Consider the following 11,172-nt stretch of genomic DNA (forward strand, 5'->3'; position numbering starts at 1 on the left):
ATACATGAAAAGGATAGAGGCGATAGCGAACAGCTTTTTAACGCTGCTTTGCGTGGCGGTGGAGTGGGGGTAAGTCCCAGTCTACAATAGAGATTTAAGCCCTAAGCCTTAAGAAATTGACTAATCACAGTCGCGCATTCTTCTCATACTTGACCGTGATTGGCCAATTTCTTAAAGCTTAGGGCTTAAATCATCTATTGTAGACTGGGACTAAAACGCCAGCTTTTACTCGCTGCGTGAAACTGCGGCTTGAGAGTATGAGCGAATTGTAGACGAGGCTTAAAAAATCCCGTCCATCCGCAAAGCGCGTTCTCATACGCGCGAGTAGTACGGCCGGCAAAAGGAAGATGACGTTCCTTGGCGCGCGCCTCGCACTGGGCAAGACGCGTGCGACGTAGATTGTGGTATAAACATGCGCCGGCGGCGGCTGCGGACGGAGGCTGGCATGTGATCCTAGCTTCACTGTAGATAATACGAGACTGGCGGAAAATGGCGGACGAACAGGTGAGTCGCCGATGACCGACACGCGTGTCCCGCACGCGACGCGACGCGACGCGACGCTATTAACCGCGACGCGGAGCGGAGCAGCGCCGCGCGAGTGATCGCGATCCGCCGGCGGAATCCGCGCCGGATTTCCGCGCGTGCATTTATCGTGTGTACAGCGTGAATCCGCGCGCGCGCTCGTCGCATCTCTCGCGAAGCGGCCGCCGGAGGGATCTTCGCGCCGTTTCTCCCGCGTTGACACAAAACTGAACGCGGGGTAGTGCGCGACGATATGCGATCGCGCCGCTACGTTACGCAGCCTTTCACGCTAGTCCTCTCCTAGTTCCGCCGCGTCTGTCAAGCCGATAGTCCCTCCTAGTGACGGCGGACGCTGATTGATCCTTGGGACAATTACCAGCCGATCAGTGATCACCTGATCCACGCTGCTGTGCGGCGAGTCCCCCGTGACTGAACGTCACGTGAAAGTTCGCGCGTGCTGCGATGTAAACGAAAGCGTGCGATGACTCGGGTCGCCGTCGTCGCCGTCGACGTTGTTGTTTATCCTCGCGTATGCGTTGTTTGTATACCGCCGCCGCTGCCGCCACTACCGCCACTACCACAACCACCACCACCGCCACCGCCGCCGCCGCCACCACCACCACCGTCGCCGCCGCCACCACCACCCACCACCGGGTTACACCCGCGGAGCGGAAGCGCGAAACGTGCGAGAGCGCTCGTCCGGCGTGAGCGACACTCAGCTCGCGCTCGGCCCCCCAAATCCTCGCTCTCAACGATAACACGCGCCGTTTATTTACAACCTGTCGCTCGCGCATAACCTGCCCGCGAGATCCCGCACAGAGGCCTCGCGCCAGTCAGCTGGCGCACCGTTCACTGATAATCCCCTACGCCCGACGGCGAGCACCTTGTGCGCAATTTCTCGGCAAAACACGCGACGAGTGGTTCGGCCGCGAGACGGAAATCGAGATCTCTGCCTTTTTCCCGCCTCGTTACTGCAATACTGCACGGGCGTGTGTACGACTGTGCGTGCGAAGCATGTAAATATCGTACAGTTCGTAAGTAAGTTGCGCGTCGCTCGAGTGCGCTTGAAGAGCCGTTTATTTTATGTTTATTACCGTCGAGGCAACGTCTCTCCGGGAGAAAATTACAATCGGTCGCGCAAAATGTTCCTTGTCTCGCAATGAGATTCCCGGTCTGGCGGAATTGATCGTTTACAGAATGGTGTGCACTTTTGTTTTCTCTCGTGCCTGTAACCTGTAAGCGATGTGATTGCAAATTTTCTAACTGATCGCCGACACGAAAGGGATTGTTTTGCACTCGTCGCTGGTGCAATGAATGCGTGCGGTGCAGCTCGGTGTAGTGTCAGCGACACCCGTATATAACCTTCTCACCATCTTTTTAGAGACACGTCCCCTCGTAGAGAATTAACGAACGGTTACGGTATCTCGGACGCGTCGCCCTGTGTAGGGGGGAAAAAAAAACAACGAGACCGACCGAACCGACGTCGATGCGTGTGTATTGCAAAATTGTAAATGTCCCGGACAGTAGCGGCGAGTGACGCTGACAAAGATTTGCGAGGCGCCGTGAAAAGTGGATGTATCGCTGCGGAACTCTTAGACTCCTACCCAAATGAAAGTCTCGAGGAAGCGGCTTTGAACTGTGTGACTAAGAATGGATCACATACAGGAAGTGCGGCAGCTGGAGCTGCTATGCAAGCAGCTGTACGAGTCGCAGGACTCGGCGCATCGCGCGGAGGCGGAGAAGGCCCTGGTCGCGTTTCAAAATGCACCGGACACGCTCACCAAGTGCCAGCTTCTCCTGGACCGCGGAGACTCGGCGTATGCTCAATTGCTGGCCGCTACCACTTTAACGAAGCTGGTGTCGCGCTCGGCGCAGGGACAGCTCACGACAACACTCAGCTTACAACAGAGGCTCGATATACGTAAGTGGCGCGATGCCCGCGGCTTGTGGAGTTTGAACGAGAGATGTCTCACCTTCTTCAACGTGTGTGTGTTTGCAGGAAATTATGTACTCAACTACTTAGCAACACAACCAAAGTTACCGAATTTTGTGATACAGGCTTTGGTTACACTATTCGCTAGGATATCAAAGCTCGGGTGGTTCGATTCCGACAAGGAGGAATTTGTCTTCAGGAATGTAGTCAGCGACATAGCCAAGTTTCTTCAGGTTTGGCACACTTTGAATCCTTACGTTCCCTGTGTATACGCTAGGTATATGCGTGTATGCTCCCTGATTAATAATATTTTGTTGCAACAACCAAAGGGGTCGGTGGAGCATTGTATGATAGGAGTACAGCTGCTCTCCCAATTGACATGCGAAATGAATCAAATATCGGAAGCCGACGCGAACAGATCTCTGACGAAGCACAGGAGGATAGCGAGTAGCTTTAGAGACACACAGCTATTTGAAATATTTAGGTTATCGTGTACCCTACTGAGTACGGCCCGTGAAAATTGTAAAAATTTGAATTTCAACGATGAAGCGCAGGTATGGTATTGGTAACAATTGCGTAACAACACCGGCCACAGCTTGTCCGATTCTCCGCATTAATGCATCGTCCATGCGCCTCTTCCACAGCACGGTTTGATAAGGCAACTGTTGAAGCTTGCACAGAACTGTTTGACATTTGACTTTATTGGCACCTCGACCGATGAGAGCTCGGATGATCTCAACACAGTACAAATCCCGACGAGCTGGAGACCTGCGTTCCTGGATTTTACTTCATTGAAACTGTTCTTCGATCTATATCACAGTTTACCTAATACTTTGTCGTGTCTGGCGCTCTCGTGTCTGGTTCAAATAGCGTCGGTCAGACGGAGCTTGTTCTCTAATACCGAAAGGGCAAAATTTTTGACGCACTTGGTCAACGGTATTAAACATATACTGCAGAATCCTCAGGGTCTTAGTGATCCAGGAAACTATCATGAGTTTTGTAGATTATTATCTCGACTGAAGAGCAATTTCCAACTTGGCGAGTTGGTCCTGGTGGAGGATTATCCCGAAGCAATACAACTGATCGCCAAGTTTACAGTACAGAGCTTGCAGATGTGGCAATTTGCGCCAAACAGTCTGCACTATCTTTTGACTCTGTGGCAAAGAATGGTGTCTTCAATGCCGTATGTGAAAGCGGGCGATCCACACTTATTAAACACGTACACACCAGAGGTTACAAACGCGTACATCACGTCGAGACTTGAATCGGTAGCGGTAGTGGTCAGGGAACGCCTGGAGGATCCGTTGGATGATTTAGGCGTGGTTCATCATCAATTGGAACAAATATCAGTCATTGGTAGGTGTGAGTATCAAAAAACGTGCACCCTGCTAGTCCAGCTGTTCGATCAAGCCGCAAGAGCATACCAGGAGCTGATGGCACAAACGGTGTCCCCGACGCAACAGATCGACATTGCGATCCAGGAGGGACAGCTCACATGGCTTGTGTATATCATAGGTAAGTGAGTATACACAGTGTATTCAAAAAGTTCCAGGACTGGTCGCACACAGATCAAACAACGCCATGTATTGACTCCTCTTTAATATCAAGCTTCTACATAGTCTCCCGCCAATTCGATACAACGCTTGGAACGAGTCTTGAGGTCCATCATCGCCTTCTGGAACGTCTCCACTGGAATACTGTTCAGTTCCTTTGTTACCGCCTTTTCAATCGCCTCTACTGACTCATATCGATGTCCCTTCATCTTCAATTTTAGCTTAGGAAACAAAAATAGTCTGGGGGGGGGGGCAGATCAGGTGAGTACGCAGGGTGGTTGATGCTCACAACTTGCCTTTTCGTCAAAAACTCCTGTACAACAATGGACTTGTGAGCCGGTGCATTGTTGTGCAACAGCCACCTCTCTCCGCTCTCCAACACTTGACCTCACACGCCGCATTCGTTTTAAAAGTCGTTCCCAAACTCACCTGATCTGTCCCCCCCAGACTATTTTTTGTTTCTCAAGCTAAAATTGAAGATGAAGGGACACCGATATGAGTCAGTAGAGGCGATTGAAAAGGCGGTGACGAAGGAACTGAACAGTATTCCAGTGGAGGCGTTCCAGAAGGCGATGATGGACCTCAAAACTCGTTCTAAGCGTTGTATCGAATTGGCGGGAGACTATGTAGAAGCTTGATATTAAAGAGGAGTCAATACATGGCGTTGTTTGATCTGTGTGCGACCAGTCCTGGAATTTTTTGAATACACTGTGTATTAGATGCGTTGTTGTCTTTTCATAAGTAATGATGTTTACATCGTCCTCTTCTCATCTTTCCCAGGGGGTGTTATAGGCGGGAGGGTTGCGTTTAATAGCAACGAAGAGTTTGACGCTATGGACGGAGAATTGGTTTGCAGAGTGCTTCAGTTGATGAACCTAACTGATTCGAGACTCGCACAAGGCGGCTGTGAGAAACTGGAATTAGCGATGTTGAGCTTCTTTGAGCAATTTCGCAAGATCTACGTTGGCGATCAAGTTCAAAAGAATTCTAAAGTGTACAGGAGATTGTCCGATGTGTTGGGTCTTAACGATGAGGCAATGGTACTCAGTATTTTCATTCGAAAGATGTAAGTAATATATACGAAAGATATGAGCAATGTTCCTGTAATTTGCAAAGTACACCGGATTGCAATGCCATGTGTTAATTTACAGAATAACGAATTTAAAGTACTGGGGTAGAAGCGAACAAATTATTTCCAAGACACTACAACTTTTAAATGACTTATCAGTGGGTTATAGTTGTGTTCGTAAACTCGTCAAATTAGAAGAAGTACAATTTATGCTCAACAATCATACGGTACATATTGAACTCTGCTACTTAATATTTTGTATAAATAATAAGTTACAACGTTAACCAAGAGTCTTTTTGTACATAATAATTAAATAATAAAAATCGTTAAATCTTTCATATTGACAGCGAGAACACTTTCCATTTTTGGGAAACAATGTTGCTGTGACAGAAATGCGTTGTAGATCAATGTTTTACACATCTCTTGGTAGATTATTGATGGTAGATTTAGGTGAGGACGAGGAAAGATTTCATACCTTTATGTTACCTCTTACAGGTAAGAAAATTTATCAACGTTTAACCATTTTTTATTTATTTTTGTAAACATTATATTGTGCGGCAAGTAAGTTCTTATATAATTGTATAACTTTAGGTGCATTGGAGAGCCTTGGTCAATTAATGGGTGCTGCAGATACACCCCTTTTTGCAGCAGAGGAAGCAAAGAAAGCACTGATCGGTTTGGCACGAGACCTTAGAGGCTTAGCTTATGCGTTCAACACCAAGACATCTTATATGATGCTTTTTGATTGGATGTATGTATATTGTGTGTTTTTTTTTAATATTACAAATCACTAGTGGTAAATACCCATGCAGCATAGATGGTTGCAGTTACATTGCGGAAACGTTGCAATCTTGCAGAGACATTGCAGGGATATAAAATTGCAAACTCTCGATAGCAATATTGCAGCAATGTTTCAAAAATAGTAAAAATACTATATTTTCTATTTAAAAAAATTTTCTAATTACGAGAATTTTATAATGTTATTTTCCTTGATACCAATAATGCGCGAATTATTAAGTATTTGATCAGTGCGGTGTTGCTCGCAATCTCAATCTATTGCGAAGCGACATAAACTCCTTAGGTTGCTTGGCAATAGCTTGCTGTTCATTGAAAAAGGCCCGGATGCATATGTAATTAGTAAATTCTCTGCTTATGTACAACAACAAATTATTTCAAAAATATTGCGCTGCAACATTGCTATAATGTTTCATTGCAATCTCTCTGAGGGCGAATATTTCAACGTTGCTGCAATCCTCCAGAAACGTTGCACAACATTGCTGCAACGTTGAAATGTCCGCCCTCAGAGAGATTGCAGTGCAGTGCAGTGCATTATAGCAATGTTGCAGTGCAATATTTTTTAAATAATTTGTTGTTGTACATAAGCAGAGAATTTACTAATTACATATGCATCCGGGCCTTCTTCAATACACAGCAAGCTATTGCGAAGCAACCTAAGGAGATTATGTCGCTTCGCAATAGATGGAGATTGCGAGCAACACCGCACTGATCAAGTACTTAATAATTCGCGCATTATTGGTATCAACGTAAATAACATTATATTATAAAATTCTCGTAATTAGAAAAATTTTTTAAATAGAAAATATAGTATTTTCATTATTTTTGAAACATTGCTGCAATATTGCTATCGAAAGTTTGCAATTTTATATCCCTGCAATGTCTCTGCAAGATTGCAACGTTTCTGCAATGTAACTGCAACCACCTGAGCTGTATGGGAGTGGATCGTGCTATGGCTTGAGCACTTTCCCCGTGTCGTCTCGGCGTGCTGTTTGCACGACTTTAACATTCAATATCTAAATTATTGCAAATATTGCAATTTTTGTTTATTTCAATCGATCCCATCTTCCTAAGATAATATTGATAAAAAAGTACGGGACACCCTGTATGTGAATGAGACAGAATGTGTATAAATATTTGACACTAGCGATTAACATTGTTAAAAAGCAATTGCTTTATTATCGATATTTCCTCTCAACCTAGATATCCGAATTATACACCGATTTTATTACACGCTGTGGAGCTGTGGCATCACGAACCGCAGGTGACAACACCCGTCCTGAAGTTATTTGCTGAGTTAGTACAAAATAGGAGTCAACGATTACAATTCGACGCATCGTCTCCAAACGGGATCCTGTTGTTCCGCGAGGCCAGCAAAATAATATGTAGCTACGGCAATCACATATTAAACGTTGAAGTACCCAAGGATCAGATTTATCCCTTAAAACTCAAAGGAATAAGTATATGCTTCAGTATGTTGAAGGCAGCCTTATGTGGAAGTTACGTAAACTTTGGAGTGTTTAGGCTGTACGGTGACGAGGCGTTGGACAATGCCCTCAATACATTTGTCAAGTTGCTCCTTAGTATTCCACAAAGTGATCTTTTGGTATGTATATTGGTTACGATGCTAACATTTTCTTTATTAATGAAGTAATTTGCTTCTTGGTAATTCAAATTATATCAGCATCGATAATTTATAATGATAAAGATGTTATTATTCTCTTATTATCACTAATATATACTATTTTCGATAGCATTATCCAAAACTGTCGGCAACATATTATTTGTTACTCGAATGTCTGGCGCAAGATCACATGGTCTTTTTATCCACTTTGGAACCTAGGGTTTTTCTCTACATTCTCTCCAGTATCAGCGAAGGCCTTACAGCTCTAGGTGCGCAAAAAGACTTCTATACAGGTCTGTGCGGCTGATTCTATCTTGCTACTACTACTCTCTATATCCTCAATGCCATATCTTGAAACTGAAATTGAAATCATTTTTGCACTTGGACAAACATATACAAGTTAAAAACAATTTTTTATTTCTCTCGATTAATTAATGTTTTTAAAAAAAAAACTGTTTCTACATATATTGTTGAAAGGGAAAGATAATGTTATAAATATTTAACATATACTAGTTAGAATTATGCGTATGTTAACTTATTTGTAAAATTCGAAATATTCGAAAGAAGTAATTGACTCGACAGAACACGTTACATATAGGTATATGCGGGATTAAAATTTGTAGTTTTTGTAAGTCTTTTGCATCTAGAATTGTTCTTTGAACATATTTTTCCTAAATCATTTGTGTCACTATTGCGAGCGTAAATACTTAAGATTGTAATACTTTTTTTCATTGTATACTTAAGAATTTTACATTGGTTTTAAGATTTCTTGCTTTTTGCATTATTGCTTGGAATGTAAATCTGCCTATAGATATTAGTCACTGCGCGACAGTTCGAAATGCAAGAAACAGATGCATATTTCGAGCATATTTTATTATGCACAATGAAGAAAATCACTGAGAACACTTTACTACAAATAACATTGGCTATAAGAGGATTGGAGTGCGTGGAGCCTGTGGACCTTCTCTAAACATAATAAAGTCCTATACGCAAGAACCGCATAACTTGTATTCTCTGCAATGTGCTCTATGAGTGTTATGCAGTTTTCTGTTTCGATTGAAACAGAATTGAATAACGGGTCTGACACAGATAATCAGCCGCACAGCTGACGTATTATTAAATACAATAACATTGACTTAAAGATTATGTATGTTTTATAATGACTAATGTACTAATTGCAGTTGCATGCATTATATGCTTCAATTTTTTTCAATAATTGTATGCAATATCGACGATCTCAATTCAATATGTTTGCGTAATATGTTAAAATTATTTTGTATATCATTTGTAAGTGGATAAGATAACAGAAATCACATTTTTGAGATTTTGTGCACTTGCAATTAGCAACAATTTAGATATTGATGCGAATAATTGCGATTCTATGATATAGAATAATAATGAAAAAATTTTGCCTTCTACGTTGAAATTTATATAGCAATTTTTTTACTGATATTTATTCTTAGTAAAATAAATTGTAAGTTTACAAAATATCAAGCTGTACAATAGAAAAGCAGGTAGGTCCTGATAAGCTTGCAATAGAAATGCTGCCATTTTGGTTGCATGCACTTTTTTTTCTATTAAGGTTTTAAATATAAGCATGTCTTAATTTTCTTCCGGAGATAAAAATTCGATTAAAAACACAACTTTATAATTTCAGATACTATGGTCTGTACTGGTTGCTGTGCAACTCTCGATCATATTGTTACATACTTGTTTAAACAACTTTATCAAAAAGGTACTTTTAACAATATTTAATTATTAATAAAATACAGTGTGTCTGCGACGACACTGTAATACAAGAAATTATGGCAAATATATTGTACTGATTTTATATTGTATATATTTTTAGGATATCCAGGAAGAAAAAATGCAGTTGTTCCTGGAGGAGGAGAATTATTTTTGCAAGTTTTGAAACAGCATCCTGAAATACTTCAACAAATCTTAAGTACTGTTTTAAATGTGATAATGTTCGAGGATTGTAGAAATCAATGGAGCATGTCTCGTCCTTTGTTAGGTCTCATATTGTTAAATGAAGACGTAAGTTCACAATGAACGTTTATAATGTAATAATTCCTACAATATGTTGTTTCGTAATATCCATTTTTACATGTTATTTTTTTTACATGTAATCATACATTCCATTTAATTTCTTCTTGCAGTATTTTAATCAATTAAGGGAAAATATTATTAGAAGTCAACCAGTTGACAAGCAAGCAGCAATGGCCCAATGGTTTGAAAATTTAATGAATGGGATTGAAAGAAATTTACTCACAAAAAATAGAGATAGGTAGGAAAGTCACGTAGTATGTATTCTACTATATGTTCTAAGCATCCTTAAACGTTATGACGCTTGTTGTTTTGCAGGTTTACACAAAATTTATCAATGTTTAGAAGAGACATAAATGATGCCCTAAAAGGACCTAATATATCAAATTCAGTCAATGATATGATGACTTCGTAGTAATGCTGCTCTCTCTGAATTAGATTCTTCTAGGTTCTTGCCTGCCAAATGCTTGAATGTGTGTGCGAGTGACTCTAAATTAATGATAATAATGATGAAATTAAAAATTTGGCTTTAGATGAGTATAAAAATAATAAACATTACTGTTTTACATAAATATTATCGCTTGGCTTCCTATTCTGTCTTTTTAGCCGTTTAATTAGTTATATGCATATTAATTTTGATTTTTACACAATACTAAAGAAAAAAATTATTTAATAATAATTTTTTGATACAATCCTTATGACAGATTTTAATAATTTTAATATTTTCCTCTCAACACATACACATCATATATGCATATATATAATCGAATAAAAAAGCTAGATACATTTTTACTTATTTTATTACCTTTATACTCAAATTTTCTTAGCCTCGTGAAACAATTAGATTTAAACATTCCTATGCACATATATAAAAAATCGCTAATTATTATATGACAGTTTGTTATCATACAACAAATATATTATTCGAATTTCTCGAAACAAACCGCCTCCATATTTTTCATTCAAGATGTTACTTATTTTTATGAACTTTACAAAAATATATAAATAGCTAAAATCTAATCATGTTCCATATTTAAGATTTATATCAACATATTCTTTTATATAATTATTTATTTTTGAAAGTCATCTTAACAGAGATAGGATAGTTTCTGTATCAACATTAATTTTGTATCGTTGGTTTTCATGTCTAAAATGATACAGGCAAGCATAAAATACATGTCTGAGCCGCTTTTTCTCATAAATTACTGTCGGGCTTATTTTGTTAGCTTATTTTGTTAGTTAATTTTTGTCATACAAATAAGTCTTAAAATCTTTTACAAACAACATGATTTATAATATCGGAGAGAAAATTACAAGGAATTTATTTAAAATAGTTTCCTAATTTTATTTTTTACAAAAACAGTACTTACCAATTTTGGGATCTTTGCATATATCATTTTGTTAATGAAATTTTCGACAATGTATACATTTTAGAATAGGAAGCCAATTATAACGTTATTTTTATTTATAATGACACATTCTATTTGATCTTATTCTCAACGAATTACGGACCTCCACGTCAAGAATGTTTTATACAAATGTGCAGTTTTAAAAAAAAGCCATTTGCAACGTTACAGATTCTTATATTGTAGGAGAGAGAGAGAGAGAGAGAGGGGGGAGAGAGAGTGAG

At 40.2% G+C, this 11,172-nt stretch overlaps 1 protein-coding gene across 4 annotated transcripts; it reads left to right on the forward strand.

The window, feature by feature from the left end:
• The first annotated feature begins 355 nt into the window (after positions 1-355).
• On the forward strand, positions 356-10,231 carry LOC105557914 (exportin-7). 4 transcript variants are annotated; one of them, XM_012005317.1, is made up of 15 exons: positions 356-504; positions 2,047-2,443; positions 2,522-2,688; positions 2,785-3,009; positions 3,100-3,970; positions 4,789-5,074; positions 5,160-5,304; positions 5,425-5,572; positions 5,669-5,828; positions 7,076-7,478; positions 7,627-7,765; positions 9,154-9,231; positions 9,346-9,533; positions 9,656-9,783; positions 9,861-10,231. In XM_012005317.1, exons 2-15 carry the CDS (start codon positions 2,173-2,175, stop codon positions 9,955-9,957), a joined length of 3,306 nt encoding a protein of 1,101 aa, XP_011860707.1. In that variant the 5' UTR covers positions 356-504; positions 2,047-2,172; the 3' UTR covers positions 9,958-10,231. The 4 variants fall into 4 exon arrangements, with proteins under 4 accessions (XP_011860707.1, XP_011860708.1, XP_011860710.1 ...); XM_012005318.1 differs by having other exon boundaries at positions 2,188-2,443; XM_012005316.1 differs by lacking the exon at positions 356-504 and adding an exon at positions 1,190-1,556 and having other exon boundaries at positions 1,904-2,443.
• Positions 10,232-11,172: the final 941 nt, after the last annotated feature.

This window comes from Vollenhovia emeryi, unplaced genomic scaffold (genome assembly GCF_000949405.1).
Source record: "Vollenhovia emeryi isolate VEMERY1.0 unplaced genomic scaffold, V.emery_V1.0 DF939406.1, whole genome shotgun sequence".
In the NCBI taxonomy this organism is placed as follows: domain Eukaryota; kingdom Metazoa; phylum Arthropoda; class Insecta; order Hymenoptera; family Formicidae; genus Vollenhovia; species Vollenhovia emeryi.